This window comes from Balaenoptera musculus, chromosome 4, assembly GCF_009873245.2.
Source record: "Balaenoptera musculus isolate JJ_BM4_2016_0621 chromosome 4, mBalMus1.pri.v3, whole genome shotgun sequence".
In the NCBI taxonomy this organism is placed as follows: domain Eukaryota; kingdom Metazoa; phylum Chordata; class Mammalia; order Artiodactyla; family Balaenopteridae; genus Balaenoptera; species Balaenoptera musculus.
The window spans coordinates 31,497,001-31,514,215 of record NC_045788.1 but is presented as its reverse complement, the minus strand read 5'-3'; the positions used below and the strand labels follow the sequence as shown (position 1 = coordinate 31,514,215).

General features: G+C 40.8%; 2 protein-coding genes across 3 annotated transcripts in view; one reads left to right on the top strand and one right to left on the bottom strand.

Annotated features, from left to right (window-relative positions):
• Positions 1–17,215, bottom strand: part of MED12L (mediator complex subunit 12L) — a 319,598-nt gene that overhangs the window by 93,907 nt on the left and 208,476 nt on the right. The gene's annotated exons all lie outside the window — the stretch shown is intronic.
• On the top strand, positions 1,390–5,246 carry P2RY13 (purinergic receptor P2Y13). The gene is made up of 2 exons (XM_036851033.1): positions 1,390–2,847; positions 3,305–5,246. Exon 2 carries the CDS (start codon positions 3,320–3,322, stop codon positions 4,319–4,321), a length of 1,002 nt encoding a protein of 333 aa, XP_036706928.1. The 5' UTR covers positions 1,390–2,847; positions 3,305–3,319; the 3' UTR covers positions 4,322–5,246.

Here is a 17,215-nt window from a genome sequence, read left to right as displayed (position 1 = left end):
AAAAACTCCAGAATTCGGTAAACAATTCCACATTCACCCTGCCTCTGGCTTCTGGCAGACAGGAGAGAGAAAGAGGCTGGTTCCAAGCGGGGGCTCTGAAACCAGACCATGAGGGTTTACAGTGGGCTTTGGTTGCAGGACTTTGGGCAAACTGCTTAACGTCTGCACTTCCATTTTCTCATCTGTAAAATGGGACGGATCTCTGAGGCTGCTGTAAGAATTAAATAAGACCAGATAATCACTTAGAAAGTATAGCTAGTGTGATTTAATTGGTTTTGACTAAATTCCCTTTGAGCTTGATAGGATTTTAAATGTTTAGTTTAGGAGCTTGCCAAATCGGAATAATTTCTAGGACCCTTCATCCGTTATCTTCTGTGATTCACGCCTGTCTTTTGTGCACTATCCCCACAGGTGCACACAGTATTCCATTTTTCTTTTAATTTCATTTAACAAGAAACTTATTAACATGTACCATTTGACGGACATTATTCAAAGCACCTGGCAAACGTTCACTCATTTTATCCCCTTAACAACCCTATAAAGCCAATACTATTACTTATTTTCATTGTTAAGAGGGGGGCACAGGTTTCATAGAGAGCATAAGTAACTTGACCAAAGTCACAAGTAAAGGTGGAATAAGGAAATGAACCCAGGCCCTCTGGCTCCTGAGGCAGTGCTCCTATCCCATCACAGCCTCTAAGATATGGCATCAAGGGTGAAGGACCCTCCCTCAGGGGGCACCAGCACCACTGTGAACTAAGAGACTGTTGGCTAATACGTTTGAAGCACATGGACATAAAGGAGGAGTGAGTGATTTGTTGGATACTTACTACAGTCAAACATTTTGAAACCTACTATATTTAAGAGAAGATACTTCTGTAACTCTAGAAATGCCACTGTAAATCAGTTCCTCCTCTTAGGTTTCCCACATTTCAGCATTTTGAAATTCAACCAAAAATTGATTTCCAGTTTTCATATTATGAAACTATCTTGTACACCATTTCCCTTGTTTAAATTGAAACTATTCCAAACCTGCATCTAAATAATGGATTTGGGGGCTTCCCTGGTGGCGCAGTGGTTGAGAATCTGCCTGCTAATGCAGGGGACACTGGTTCGAGCCCTGGTCTGGGAAGATCCCACATGCCACGGAGCAGCTAGGCCCGTGAGCCACAACTACTGAGCCTGCGCGTCTGGAGCCTGTGCTCTGCAACAAGAGAGGCCACGATAGTGAGAAGCCCGCGCACCGTGATGAAGAGTGGCCCCCGCTTGCCACAACTAGAGGAAGCCCTCGCACAGAAACGAAGACCCAACACAGCCAAAAAATAAAAAAATAAAATAAAATAAAATAATAATTAAAGGTGCTAATTAAAAAAAAAAAAAAATAATAATGGATTTGGATCCATCAGGAAATTTATACTTAATTGACATAGGTCTAATCCCTCTACTTAAATTTTTTTAAGTTTGCTTTTATTCTCTACTGAAGCAAATAAAAGGATATATGTTTAAATTATGTTGCGTTACATTAATAAAATCCAGGATCTGTATTTTCCAAGAATCAATTTATTTGAATCAAACACCAATTTTTCAGACTGTGCCACCACACTGGGTAGTTCCAACCAAAATTATCAGGCATCCTATTCCCTCATAAAAATGTCCGGTGGGATATGTAATTTTATCCTCAGAATTCCAAGCTAAGTCACCCAAAATGCTCGATCAAGCCAACGCGACAGTCTGGTCCAATTCTGTGGTAAAACTCATAGCAAGAAATATGAAGTGAAACTCACCATGGAGAACTCCACATTCCCTCATAGGATCTTCTGATTTCCTCTTTCCCTTTATCTATCTGGCGAGCAAACATTTCTTCACAGAAAACAGCTTTCTCTATACAAAAGCAGCAATTACATACTTCCAAAAATTTTGTGGAACTTGACCCAAGGTTGACTGATGAAATTCCTGAAGTTTTCAGCACTTTGCATACAATCACAAATACAGAAGAGACTTCCAAAAATGGCTTTCTAATAAGTGAAATAGTATATCTCCATTTAAATCTGCAATTCGCTCACCAGAGCAGTGAGTGGCTAACATTTTTTTCATGCTTCATATATAGTCAGCACTATTCTAGGCACTCATCTCAGCCTCTCAACACTGAGGTATGTACTATTATTAAACCCATTATACAGATGCGGAAAATGAGGCACAGAGCTACTAAATCATTTGTCTATTATCTACTACCCAGTAATTGGTGAATCTGGAATTCTAACTCCCCAAAATTTGGGTCTTATAGCCCTTAACTCTTAGACAATACATCCTTTTATCTCTCAGAGATTGAAAGACCAAAAGACTAAGATACATGTCTACAGAAATAATCAGGTCATACCTAATGAACACACATCTCTGAAAAAAGCAGGCTACGAGGATGCAGATGATGACGCTGTCTGATTTTAGAGTCAACTCTTATTCTCCTACAATTTGGGGCTATTTTCTTTACATTTCTCCCTATTATTATATACAAAAGGCACTAAAAATTCCATTGAACATGTAAAGAAGATAAACTGCAGGAAAGTTATTATATGAGAAAATATAAAAACAACTGCAACTAAACTGACTTACTCAAACCAGAGTAGATTAACAGTACATAAGTTTAAAATGAAAGAACTTCCTTATTAGAAAATCCCCCAAAGGTTTGCATATGAAGAGGTTCTAAGGGATCACACTGCACACGTGAAAATGAGGAAGGAAACTGGGTATAAAAAAGCAGAACGACATTTGCTTCACATGCCCTTCATGGGCTGAACTAATGACTGCCTCGATCGGAAGACACTGAGCTGAGTATCCTCCCAAACAAAGGTGAATTTCAACTGTTATTATGAGTGGCTTGCTTATAAATGATGGAATATGTTCAAGGGGAAAAAAAATGCTTTAAGGTTAACATTCTACAAACCTTAGATTATGAGCCTAGGAAATTACATAATGTACAGCAATCTGACATGAATAACTTTACCTCTTAGCCAGCTTTGTTTTACTGCCATGCCAAAAGTCGAACTTGTGAATGGGGTAGAAGCGGTTACTTGGATTTCATAAGGGTGTGAAAGTAACGGTACTGTTAAAAGTACCAAAAATGTACTATGTGCTTTAAAAATTCTGGCCAGAAACAACATGTGACTTCTCAAATGATCTATTAAATGTGATGAATATATGTAAGGTGCTAATATGCTGCAAACCTAAAGTCTGCTTTTAACAAGTAGTGTTTTGAAATCATGAAATGCTTCTTGTTTTACTGTGTGTGTATGTTTATTTGTAACAGCTGACATTGGAAACCATGAACGACACAGTGATGAAGGGCTTCAACGGGTCTGAGAGGTGCCCCAGGGACATGCAGGCAGCACACCTGGTGTTCCCAGCCATCTACACTGTCGTTTTCTTCATGGGCATCCTGCTGAACACTTTGGCCCTGTGGGTGTTCATTCACATCCCCAGCTCCTCCACCTTCATTGTTTACCTCAAAAATACTTTGGTGGCCGACTTGATAATGACGCTCATGCTTCCGTTTAAAATCCTCTCAGACGCGCGCCTCGGACCCTGGCAGCTCAGAGCCTTTGTGTGTCGTTTCTCTGCTGTCGTCTTTTATGAGACCATGTATGTGGGCATCACACTGCTGGGGCTCATAGCCTTTGACAGGTTCCTCAAGATCATCAGACCTTTTGGAAAATTTTTTGTACAAAAACCTGCTTTTGCAAAAGTGGTCTCAACCCTCATCTGGCTCTTTTTGTTCTTCCTCTCCCTGCCAAATATGATCTTAAGCAACAAGGAAGCAACACCGTCGTCTGTGAAAAAGTGTGCCTCCTTAAAGGGTCCTCTTGGGCTGAAATGGCATGAAGTGGTGAATTACATTTCCCAGTTCATTTTCTGGACTGTTTTTGTCCTAATGCTTCTATTCTATATGGTGATTGCAAAAAAGGTATACAATTCTTATAGGAAGTCCAAGAGTAAGGGCAGCAAAAACAGCAAAAGGCTAGAAGGTAAAGTATTTGTTGTCGTGGCTGTCTTCTTTGTGTGTTTTGCTCCATTTCATTTCGCCAGAGTCCCATATACTCACAGTCAAACCAACAGTAAGACTGACTGTCGATTGCAAAATCAACTGTTTCTAGCTAAAGAAACAACCCTTCTTTTGGCAGCAACTAACATTTGCATGGATCCCTTAATATATATATTCTTATGTAAAAAATTCACAGAGAGGCTACCATGTATGAAAGGGAGAAAGACTGCAGCATCCACCCAGGAAAATCATATGAGTCAGTCAGATAATATAACCCTAAGCTGATAACTTTATCACGGTTAACGATTGACTGACAAGACTTCAAAAGACAATTCACTTGGAAATCAAATGTAAGCAGTGAAAGAAAAGATGGCTTCGAGCAAATGCTTTCTTACATTTTACTATCCTCGCGTACAGAAAGGATTATATAAATTTTAATTCCACGTAGATCTATTCATAAGCTGAATGAAGTATCCGTAAGAGAATGCAACAGGAAGCAAACAGCCACTAGAAGTCACCTTCTCAAGAGCGTTCACTTACACTTTGGAAAAGATTTATCGTGGGGAAATGTATATTCCTAAAAATACATATTTTCTAATTATAAAAACATATTCCTCCACTCTAAAACACCTCCTCACATTCTTCTGCACAGGCAATTCAAACAACACTACTGCTTTTGTATCCCACCTGCTGATTTAAAAAGAAAAAAACCCAAAAAACCCACCTTGCGAGTCCTTTGGTGAAAACTTAGGCTAGAGGTTGAAAGGGATGCTAGATGTAAAGCGTCTGGGGAATAGGTCAGAAAGCCCAGATACCTGATGAAGGCGCTTCTCCTTACAGTTACAGCCTCTTTCCCAGTATGCAGCTACACCATAGGAGGCACAAGCAGCATTATTAAGCCACATAAAACATTGTACTGTAATACTTCGCTTACATCCTGAGTGTGTACAAATTCAAGGGCAAGAACACTGTATTCTTATTCTTTGGAATCCCCCCTCTGCCCAGCAAATACTCTAACGGTGGTTGAATATTCCACCTACTCAGCAAAGCCTTCCTGGGCCAGCACCTCCATGCTCCTTCCTCATGTCTCTGGTTGAAAATAATTACCTCTCCCACTGTTTGGGTATGTGTTAGGGCTCTCAATGCTGAGTTCCTTTTACTAGCTTGCTGTATTCTTTTTTTTTTAGAAGTTGTTTTTTAATAGATTTATTTATTTATCTTTGGCTGCGTTGGGTCTTTGTTGCTGCGAGCGGGCTTTCTCTAGTTGCGGCGAGCGGAGGCTACTCTTCGTTGTGGCGTGGGGGCTTCTCACTGCGGTGGCGTCTCTTGTTGCGGAGCACGGGCTCTAGGCACGCGGGCTTCAGTAGTTGTGGCACACGGGCTTCAGTAGTTGTGGCTCGCGGGCTTCAGTAGTTGTGGCACGCGGGCTCAGTAGTTGTAGCCCGCGGGCTCTAGAGCGCAGGCTCAGTAGTTGCGGCGCATGGGCTTAGTTGCTCCGCAGCATGTGGGATCTTCCCAGACCAGGGCTCAAACCCGTGTCCCCTGCATTGGCAGGCAGATTCTTATCCACAGCCACCAGGGAAGTCCCTAGCTTGCTGTATTCTTGACTGCATCCCCCAAAGATGGTTAGGATTTTTTAAGAAAGACAACATATTTTGAAGACAGAAAATATGTCATGTTTTCTTAGGATCTCCCACAATACTTCCCACAGAGGATAAATTACAAATGTTTTAAAAAGAATATGTCATCGTTATGCCATTCTTGGTACATATATAGATAGAACTGCTGACCCACGATCAGTAACATCTATACTGGGAAATTTTTAGAGGATGGTGACCTACTTGTACTTATTTACCTCCATATGTTTTCCTGAATCCCTCTGTGGTTCAGAAAAGAGCTGCTAAAGTATGGTTATCTGGAATTGTAGATGCTGATTTGCACCTTCTAGCTAAAATGTACAAAGGAGTAGTCATGCCCTGTAGATGTGCCACTAGTTCCAATACAACCATCAGACTGTGAACCCCAGGCCTCCTTCCATGGCCTCAAAGGCCCTGAAGGCCCTGGAACTTGCCCACTTTTCTGGCCTTTTTTCCTGAGCATTCTTCCATCCTTGAAATTCACACTCTCGTATAAGTTTATAATTATCAGAAAACGCCATGCTCCTTTTTTGCCCCTGTGTCATTGCACTTGTAAATTTCCCTCTGACTCACCAAGAAAACTCTTATCCATCCGTGGAACCCTAAGTTGCCATCACTTACATCATGAAATCTCATCTGGCTAAATTCCCACCACCACCTCAAACCCAATCACTCCATCATCTGTATGTTGTCACACCTCAATTATTATAATGATCACACTGCTTTGTAATTACTGTCTCATACATGTATCCACTCTTTTAATACCCTATGTGTACTTTTGAGAGCAGAGATTGTGTCTCATTGTGCAATCAATAAATATTTGATAAAATACCAAACTGGCTTTATTTTTACATACTAGAGAAGCAAAAGGGAAGCCAGTTTTCACTGATGTTTTTTCTTATCAAATGATACTATAAACTTCTTGGAAGCTCAAACTCTTTTTAGTTGGTCTCTTATGCATGTACACAGGGGCCTGGGAAGTGCGGGTATTCTCGGGTTCACTAGTGAATGACCGGGAAGGAAGCAGGATTACTAAACAGTACACGTATAGCTTGGGGGCTAACGTCTATCATCATTTCAGTTTTAAAGCTATTGACAAAATGCTTTAGCTATGTATTGTTGGTTTTGGTTAAGTAAAATTTGTAACTGTAGCATATTACCATCACCAAGACTCTTAGAAAGTACTTTGACATCTGATTTTCACTTGCTAAAATAAAAGAATTAAGTCATAATAACTATTAGATATGTCACTAAGTCTATGTTACCTTTACTGAGTACATTATACAATCATGAGCAGACTCTAATAATGTATTATAAGTAACTGCATCTAAGCCACATTTCAAACTATGCTTGGGAATATAAGCCATGTATTTCAGCTCTAATAATATTTTCAATATACACTGAATGGATATAGATAATGAATATAATTTTTTAGAAAGATCTTTCAAGATAAAATTTCAATAGGAAATGTGTCCACCATAAATGCAAATATTTCATTCCATTATAATAATATTACAGTCAAAAGCAGAGTTCCTGATGTGTAGAATGAAATAATCTACCAAGAACTTAGAGAAGAGTCAGCTTAAAATGACATTCACAAAATGAAAAGCAGCTATTTGAGGAGAGCTTCCCAGACTAGCAATCACAAATACTAAAATCTAGAATACTTACAGAATGGGGAACTATACCCTAGCCATTAATGAGACATAGAAGAGAGGAAAAAGGGGGAAAAAACATTAGTAGCTTTGGTAAAGTCTGTAAGCTCAGAGCACAATTAACGGCTTCTGTCAAAAGCTAAACTGTCATCATTTTTACTGGATAAGGCCTTCCAAATACCCCTGATGCAGGGGAAGTGGGAGAGGATATTGCCCCATGCAGAATTAGTCTTCAGAAACCAAGAGAAATTACTGTAAAAGGGGAAGGAATTCTGCCCATTTTTTGATTGGGTTGTTTGCTGTGATGGTATTAAGCTGCATGAGCTGTTTGTAAATTTTGGAGACTAATCCCTTGTCAGTCACATCATTTGCAAATATTTTCTCCCAATCTGTGGGTTGTCTTTTCATTTTGTTTATGGTTTCCTTTGCTGTGCAAAAGCTTTTGAGTTTAATTAGGTCCCAGTTGTTTATTTTTGTTTTTATTTCCATTACTCTGGGAGACGGATCAAAAAAGATTGCTGTGATTTATGTTAGACAGTGCTCTGCCTAGGTTTTCCTCTAACAGTTTTATAGTGTCCGGTCTCACATTTAGGTCTTTAATCCTCTTTGAGTTTATTTTTGTGTATGGTATTAGAGAATGTTCTAGTTTCATTCTGTTACATGTAGCTGTCCAGTTTTCCCAGCACCATTTATTGAAGAGACTGTCTTTCCCCCATTGTATAGTCTTGCCTCCTTTGTCATAGATTAATTGACCACAGCTGCATGGGTTTATTTCTGGACTTTCTATCCTGTTCCATTGGTGTATATTTTTATGTTCTGTGCCAGTACCATTACTGTTTTGATGGCTGTAGCTTTGTAGCATAGTCTGAAGTCAAGGAGCCTGATTCCTCCAGCTCCTTTTTTCTTTCTCAAGATTACTTTGGCTATTTGGGATCTTTCATGGCTCCATACAAATTTTAAGATTTTTTTATTCTAGTTCTGTGAAAAATGCCATTGGTAATTTCATAGTGATTGCACTGAATCTGTAGATTGCCTTGGGTAGTACAGTTATTTTGACAATATTGATTCTTCCACTCCAAGAACATGGTATATGTCTGTGTGGTCCGTGATTTCTTTCATCAGCGTCTTACAATTTTCAGAGTACAGGTCTTTTGCCTCCTTAGGTAGGTTTATTCCTAGGTATTTTATTCTTTTTGATGAGATGGTAAATGGGATCGTTTCTTGAATTTCTCTCTCTGATCGTTCACTGTTAGTGTAGAGAAATGCAACAGATAAATAGACATTTCTCCAAAGAAGACATACAGATAGCCAAGAGGCACATGACAAGGTGTTCAACATCACTATTAGAGAAATGCAAATCAAAACTACCATAAGGTATCACCTCACACCAGTCAAAATAGCTACCAACAAAAAATCCACAACAAGAAATGCTGGGAGGGGTGTGAGAGAAGGGACCCTCCTACACTGTTGGTGGGAATGTAAGTTGGTACAACCACTATGAAGAAACAGTATGAGGGTTCCTTAAAAACTAAAAGTAGAGCTACCATATGATCCTGCAATCCCACTCCTGGACATATATCCAGACAAAAACATGGTCTGAAAGGATACATGCACCCCAATGTTCACTGCAGCACTATTTACAATAGCCAAGACATGGAAGCAACCTAAACGTCCATCAACAGATGACTGGATAAAGAAGATGTGATACATATATACAATGGAATATTACTCAGCCATTAAAGAGAATGAAACAATGCCATTTGCAGCAACATGGATGGACCCTAAAGATTGTCATACTGAGTGAAGTCAGACAGGGAAAGAGAAATAGTGTATGACATCACTTATATGCAGAATCTAAAAGAAATGATACATATGAACTTATTTACAAAACAGAAACAGACTCACACACTTAGAGAACTAACTTATGGTTACCAGGGGGGATGGGTGGGTTGGGGGAGGGACAGATTGGGAGTTTGGGATTGACATGTACACACTGCTATATTTAAAATGGATAAACAACAGGGAGCTACTGTATAGCACAGGGAACTCTGCTCAATATTATGTAACAAGCTAAATGGGAAAAGAATTTGAAAAAGGAGAGATACATGCATATGTATAACTGAATCACTTTGCTGTACACCTGAAACTATCACACAACATTGTTAATCAACTATACTCAAATATAAAAAGTTAAAAAAATAAAATGATGAAAAAAAAAGGCGGGGGCTGGGAGGAAGAGGCAGAGAAGCAGTGTGAATTCCCAACTCAAAGAAGTTAGATGGCTGATAAAGTGATCATGACATCAGAATATAAAATAATTATTCAGTCTTATTAATCTCATCACTTCATATATTCCATATGCATTTAAACGCAGCTCGTTCCATAACTTTCTAAAGTCTTCTTTCTAAAAATGCCTGACCATCGCCCCAGGTAAACTGTACTCTTCCAGTAAGTTAATAGATCAAAGCTCACATAGATTAGATCTTAACAGAACAAAAGCACCACAGCAGAGGAACCCACACCCAGCTGTGTTTAATAGCTAAGGGAGCACACACTGAAAAGACAGCAGCCCTTACAAATCAACTGAAGTGCCTGGAAATACAACTCAACATTTTAAATTTTACATGGAAACCAAATGTAGGTAATATGAATATAGGACACATGTGTTAAATCAGTAGTTTTCAAACTTTAGGCAGGTACCAGAACCAGCTGGAAGGATTCTTAAAACACAGATTGCAAGGTCCACCTCCAGAGTTTCTGATTCAGTAGGTCTGGGGTGAAGCCTGAGAATAAGTTTCCAGGAGTAAGGATGCTATCGATTTGGGCCACATGTTAAGAACACTGTGCTAAAAGTTCCTTGAGGGTTCATACATCCATAAAGACTGATTCACAGCACAGCACTTCACTCCTGGACAGGAATGCCCAAGGGTGAGATCTGTCAACAGGAAGACAAACAACATTGTTACAAGAGAGCGGGACAGATATAAGGTGACAGGCAGTGGCATGAACGACAGCTACCTGGAAAGTTCATGTCCCACTTAGGGAGCATCTACTACTCAGTGCCAGCTGTTGGCACAGGAGGGAATTGGGGCCCAGGGTTGCTAGCTGGTAGCCACAGCAGTAGTAAACCAGCGTCAGCAACAACAAAAAACAGCACACATTACGTACTATTTACTATGTACCAGGCAAGCATGCCAAGAGCTTTAAATATACTGTTCTCCATTTAATAATCCCAGGAAGCCTATCAAGTGCTATTGTTATTTCCGTTTTAGAGATAAAGAAGTTGAGAAACAGAGAAGTTAAGCAACTTGCACGGGGTCACACGACTTATAAGTAGCAAGGCTAGGACTCTTAATTCAGACTCTGGCTTCTGAGCTCATATTCTTAACCACTGTATTGACAATCGCAGATCTTCTAATACTTTCAAGAGAAATCATAAATCCAGTCCGCTCCGCCATATTTCCCGTTATTTTCAAAGCTTCCGTAGTCACCCCTCACACTCCCTGAACCCCACAGAACAGTACCTTCACGTGTGGACCATAGCGGTCCACATGCTGCCAGCTAATTATCCTTGACCTAGAAGCTGCCAAGCACCTCCAGGACCTTACCACTCCTTTACTGAATGCTCGCTATGTGCCACGCACCGTGCTATGTATGCACCTTACAAGGGTTATCACCTTTCTATTTCTCACTATTACCCCAGGAGACAGATACTACAGGGCTCCCTGTTGGGGAGAAAAAAAAGAAAAGAAAACTGAGGCACCAAGTGAACAGATACCTTGACCCTGGTACCCATGACCCCACCAGCAAGCAGAGGGCAGAGCTGGGACAGACATCCAGAAGGTGGCCGCAAGACCACACCTCAATGGCTCTGCTGCACCGCCTCTCTGACAGTCGGGACAAGCCTAATTCCTCAAGGGGTGACCTCAAGCCCCAGCTGTGAGAATGGTAAGGAGGGGCTCCTGAACAGGGAGGGAGAGGTCTCAACACAGAAAAAGTGTCAACAGCTCAGGGGTATGAACAGTCCAACCATGGACCTTTTGAGCCCTTTGGGGGCCCCTCTGGTTCTTAAGAGGAGTAACAGACCGAAGAGTGGGTTGACTCGCTCACTTAGCCCATCATTCCTTCATCGTGTGCTTCGTGCAGGGCCCTTGGCCTCCCTGGAAGCCGCACACAGACCATATTGAATCCAAACGTGCTTCGTGGAATAAGAGACATAATTAGCTCACCAAAGGAGCTCGGAGGAAAATGCAGCTAATGCCAAATGGAGAAACTGAGCAAGGGCTCACAGGAGATGGAAGTGTGAACTGGACCCTGGGGGGAAAACAGAGGCTTCGAAAGGGAACCCCGCGGCGCTCTGAGCAGTTTGGAGGAAGGCTCAGGCGAGGGCGGGCACTGTGCTACGGCCGAGCAAGAGGGGCCACGGAGGGCCTGAGGCTGCAGCACGCGCGCGGGGAAGACGAGCCTGGGAAGGGAACTGGGACCTCACTGCACAGCACTTCAGGGTTGCTGGGGTGTTTGGAGTTCTCTGTCAGCCACTGAAGGTGGCTGAAGTGAAGACTACTGTTCTCTATGCCGTGCTTTAGCAAAATCAACTTGCCAGCAATAGGCAATTCTGAATTAACGGAGCCACTGAGGCCAGGGGAGCAGTTAAGGAAGTCTTCCATCTATGCAGGCAAGAGCCAAGGGGAAAGAAATCTGACATGGAACTTAGAGACATTTTCAAAAAGAGACAAAGGTCTTGAGTCCAAGATCACTGGAGAGTATGGGTTTTTACATGTAAAATGTATGTGATTGATATGCAAATGTATTCTCAATGGGGTCCATAATCCCCATCACACCCCCTCCCAATCGAGATTCATTGCTTTGAAGAACATTAGCTTGGGTGATGTGCTTGATCATGACGGGTGTGTTGAATATGAAGTACTAGTGAGAGAGCTGTGTCAAGGAGTCTAGCAAGTGGGGGCAAAATATGGATCCAGGGCTCTGAAGACAGGGCTAGATCAGAAGCCGAGGGAATCATCTTTTCTAAGAAAGGGAGAGAACAAGGAATGAGCTAAGCACCTCAGAAGCCATGCTGCACCCGTCTCGTGGACAGACGAGATAGAAAAAGAGGAACGATGCCTGGGACTGGGGGGAGGGATCGATTAACTACAAGCAGCACCAAGACGTTCTTTGGGAACTGAGGAACAAGCGAGATTCGAGGAGGAAATGAGAGGCAACAGAATCCCACACTTCGGGAAGGTCAAATGTGATGAATCTACAACTGTGAGGTCAGAGGTCACTCTAAGGAGGAGGTGGCACAGATCCCCAGTTTGCAGTAGGAAGGGCGGGACGACAAGCTACTCTTGCCATGAGGGACCAGTCAGTTTACAAGAGTTCCAAGGAGGAAATAAGAACAGCTGTTAGATTAGCTCAGCCTTGGCCAAGGGTTTCTAAGAACAGGTGGAGTGGTAGCTCCTTGCCATGCTTCCTAGGCAGTACAGTGTGAAGATGCACCATGTGAAATGGCCCACAGAGCTGAGACGCAAATCACATGGTGAGTGTAACCATATGACCGAGAGAACCAGCTTCAGTCAGAAAATGGGTGTGCCAACACCCATGTGTCAGATGTGTCAGACATCCACGTTACCTGGGTTACCTAAGGGCAATCAAAATATTATGAACTTAACCTTGACTTTCTAGTTGCGGAATGTTTTTTCAATTTTTAATCGTTCCAACTTTATATTGGTAAAAACACCCCCATTCGTATTCATTTACTTGCTCTCCCTCTGCCCTCTGACCAAAAAAAAAAAAAAAAGAAAGCTACTGTTCACTAAGTACCAACCAAGTTTCAAACACTGTAGGAATTATCCTATAGTATATTATCTCATTTAAACTTTACACTCTTACAAGGTAGCCATTTTTCAGAAGAAGAAATTGAAGCTCAGATATAATAATGACTTGCCCAAAGTAAGAAAGCTCCTAAGTGGAGAGGTTGAAATCCACATTGGAAACTATATGACACCAGTTACTGAGCTCTTATCAAGGCTGACACCGCCCCTCACAAGAAGATTTCCAAAGTGAGGAACTGGCCGAGTACAGAAGAGAGTATCAGTATGAGGGCGGAGGTCAGACGCAGGCACATCTCCACAGTCAATCGCCAAACCATTCCTCCCCTTTAACTGACCATTACACATGAAGTTCTCATACCAGAAAAAGGTAACTGCTTTATTTAAAGCAGATCTAATAGATACAAATCATTTCAAATGACAGATTAAACACAGTAATTCAAACATAGGGACCTAAAGATACCAATCTCAGCGAGGAAACATTAAAGGGTTTGTAATCATTATACTCAGCACAAATTCTCAGCAACTGGATGGTGAGCCACAGTTAGAGCGATTTTTGTGTACAGAGAGACGGAACAGGAAGATCTGGAGAGGATTTTACTACAGTCCTTGTTGTATGTTCTGGCTACCCGCAAAAGACATGGGCATCCCAGACAGATCACTTGAGCTATGTTTCAATTAGATCCCTGCTCATCTTTGTCTTGTAATAATGAGTTCATGTACTGTGAAGGACTAGGAGGTCCTTCGTGTGTGCATTTTCCTTTCAGAAAAAAATGGATACATCAGAGATTACAGTGACAGAGAAAATTAGACTGCAGTACCAATTCTCTGCCTAGCAGTGTTGGAGGAAGCAACACTGTGCCCAGGTCCAGGCCAATGCAGCGAAGGCAAATAAAGGGAGGAGAGAGCAGGCGGTCATATGCGAGGCAGAAATGACTAGAAGACCAAGGTAAGCCTTAGCAATGCATTTGCCAATGCCTCACACTAAAAAGGGGGGAGGTAGGAATAGGGTTAAAAAAGTTTATTCTGGTATTTAGGAAGACTTATCAACACCATTACCTATTTTCATTCCTTTAAAGAGATGAAACATTAGAAACATTCTCTCCTTGAGTGCTTCTGTCTCTTTAAGAATATATTTTGAAAGATTATAGAAATTCTCATCTAAAATTCTGTGCTTAAACCAGAATCTTAGTTTTACAGAAAACTGAAGCTGGGGAAAGTTGAATGAGTTTGTCCAGTATCCCAAAGAAAAAGTGAGTTTGGATCCATGAACCAGATCTCTGTCCAAAACAAGAGTATAGATATCCCCATTTGATTTCAACGTTCCAAACCCCAAGGTAGACTTCAGGTTAATATATTCAAACTGCCTCAGAAACATTTGAAAGCATCTCCTCACTAAGTGACCCACAGGATAGACCTAGCAAATACAGAGCAAACCAATTTTCAAAAGCCAAGGAGATTTAAAAAAAAAAAAAAAGCAGAAAGATTATTCTAAAGAATAAAAGAGTAAACTAGAAAATACAATGTGTGACCACTGATTAGTTCTGCCTCAAAAAATTATAAAGAATGTTACTGGGAAAGAGCAAAATTCAGACTGAATATTGTGAGTAGGTAGGAGAAAATCCCCTTTTTTGTTGTTTTTTTGGGGGGCTGTGCTGTGTGGCTTGCAGGATCTTACTTCCCCTACCAGGTACTGAACCCACGCCCTTGGCAGCGAAAACACGGAGTCCTAACCACTGGACCACCAGGGAATTTCCAGGTAGGAGAATATCCTTGTTCTTAGGAAATACATGCTGAAGTAGTTAGGGGTGGGACATCCGTCACAATGACTGCAATTTCAAACAGGTCTCCCCACAAATATGTGTGTTGAGGGGGAGGGTAGGGGGAGGGCGTGAAAAATATTAATGGGAAAATTTAGATGAAATCAGCTTGAACTATAATTTCAACTTGTCTGTAGGTTTAACATCTTTAAAAGTGACATTGTTATAGAAGGAAAAAAAATCACCTGTAATAAAAAATGAAACAAAAAAACTTTTTTTAAACATTGTGGTGGTAGAGAAACACAAACACATATCCTAGGACATCGTCCTATATTCAAAATAAATTTGGGGTTTGTAATAGCTAAACAATATTATTAAAATAGCTTCCTTGCATTTAATAGGATCTTCCATTGAAGCAGCAAGATAATTATTGTTATAAAGTCTCCTGTGGCTTTTATGAAATGTGAGACTTGCTATAAAAATCGGCAGAAAAAAAATTATGCAGGTTAAACTTTCGGTGATTTGAACAATAATGAAGTTATGGACTGGTTCTTAGCTGCTCTTTTCATCAAAGCATTACACTCTTCTCTGACTAAACCTGTACTACTTCCCTTTTTGAATGTTAGGTAAGACCAGCTTTAACAAGTCCCAACTTGAGATCGGCATAACATGCTTTAAGACAGATGCATAAAGGCTGCCTCATGTTAACTTTCTCACTACTAGACTTTGCATCGCCAGCCAAAGAGGCTTTTAAATACACAATCCCACTGTGACTAAGGCCAGGAAAAGGCTAGTCCATGCCCAGCCCACCCTCAGGAGGAGAAAAAGAGGGCCACCTACTGCACTGACACCAGCTCCTTCCCTCCTCCTTGTGGAAATCTTAATACAAAACCAACACATAGAAAGTCAAGGTGTATAACCCTGAATTATCAGAACATTTCCCTTCAAATTCAAAACAGAATAGTATATGAAAAATATTATCAGCAGCGACGTAACAAAGGAAAGGTATTTTCTTTAACATAAAAAAAAACCGTATTAAGTTAGTTGACAGTGATAGGATGAAGTCAACCCAGGTAACAAATGTATTAAAATTTAAGGTAGATAACAGAACTGCCTTTATTCCCTCAACAGGAGCTTGTGAAATATTTGTCCACACAAGCTTCATGCCCACCACTGGAACTGTGGGGTGATAGTCCTCAGAACTTGCAGAGAAGGTCTTTGCCCAACATACTTTTAAGGAAGCTAAACGGGCTGTGCTCCTTTGAATTGATGCTTTTAAGACTGGCAGTTGGTTATTCTGGCAGTTAAAGTTCCCATTTTGAGCAGCACATCATTTACTGTTCATGGATCAGAGTGACAAATGGCAAGAAGTGCAACCCCCAGAAAACAAGTCTCTCAAACTCAGGCCTGCATGGCATAACTTCCCCCCCTCAAGATGCAGGGAACTGGCTTTAAATGTTCAAAGCGAAATCCCTGGAGAAGGAAGTACCAAATGGCACAAAGCACAGTCCAACCTAAATGAAGGATGGTTTAGTAAATATGACAATTTCTTATACGACTGAGCCACTATTAAGTTGGCTAATTTTTGTTCAGAGACTTTCCCTAGGGCTAGCTACTCATCCACAACATACTTAATCCACCCTAAATAGAATGGAATGGAAAACCATTAAATTTTAGTTGTCTGTTTTTGTTTGTTTAGGAAAGGCAATAGAAGAAACAAACTTTTGATATTCAACTACTGGTATTTAACTACATTTGTTTTTCTGTATAAACACAGGAAAAAAAACCCAACTAGTACATATACATTATTTCCTTAAGGCGTAAGTAAACACTAAGTAATACCTATTATTTATTTACTAACTTCAAAAAATGTTCCACCTTAATTATTTTCATTTATCTTTCTCTTCATCCATGATAGTAACAAGTTTTGATTTCATTTGGTGACATTTTCTTCATTTCTTTTACTTGTTTGAATGTCGCATTCAAGAAAATCTTGGAGTCTCTGGGAAATTTTTTAGAAGTTCTAAAATTAATTACAATTAATTACAAATTGGAAAAAGTGATTCGATTATATAAATTTATCATTGTGGGAAGATTTTTTTAAAAGAATAAAAGTTGTCTTGGGGCTTCCCTGGTGGCGCAGTGGTTGAGAATCTGCCTGCCAATGCAGGGGACATGGGTTCGAGCCCTGGTCTGGGAAGATCCCACGTGCCGCGGAGCAACTAGGCCTGTGAGCCACAATTGCTGAGCCTGCGCGTCTGGAGCCTGTGCCCCGCAACAAGAGAGGCCGCGATAG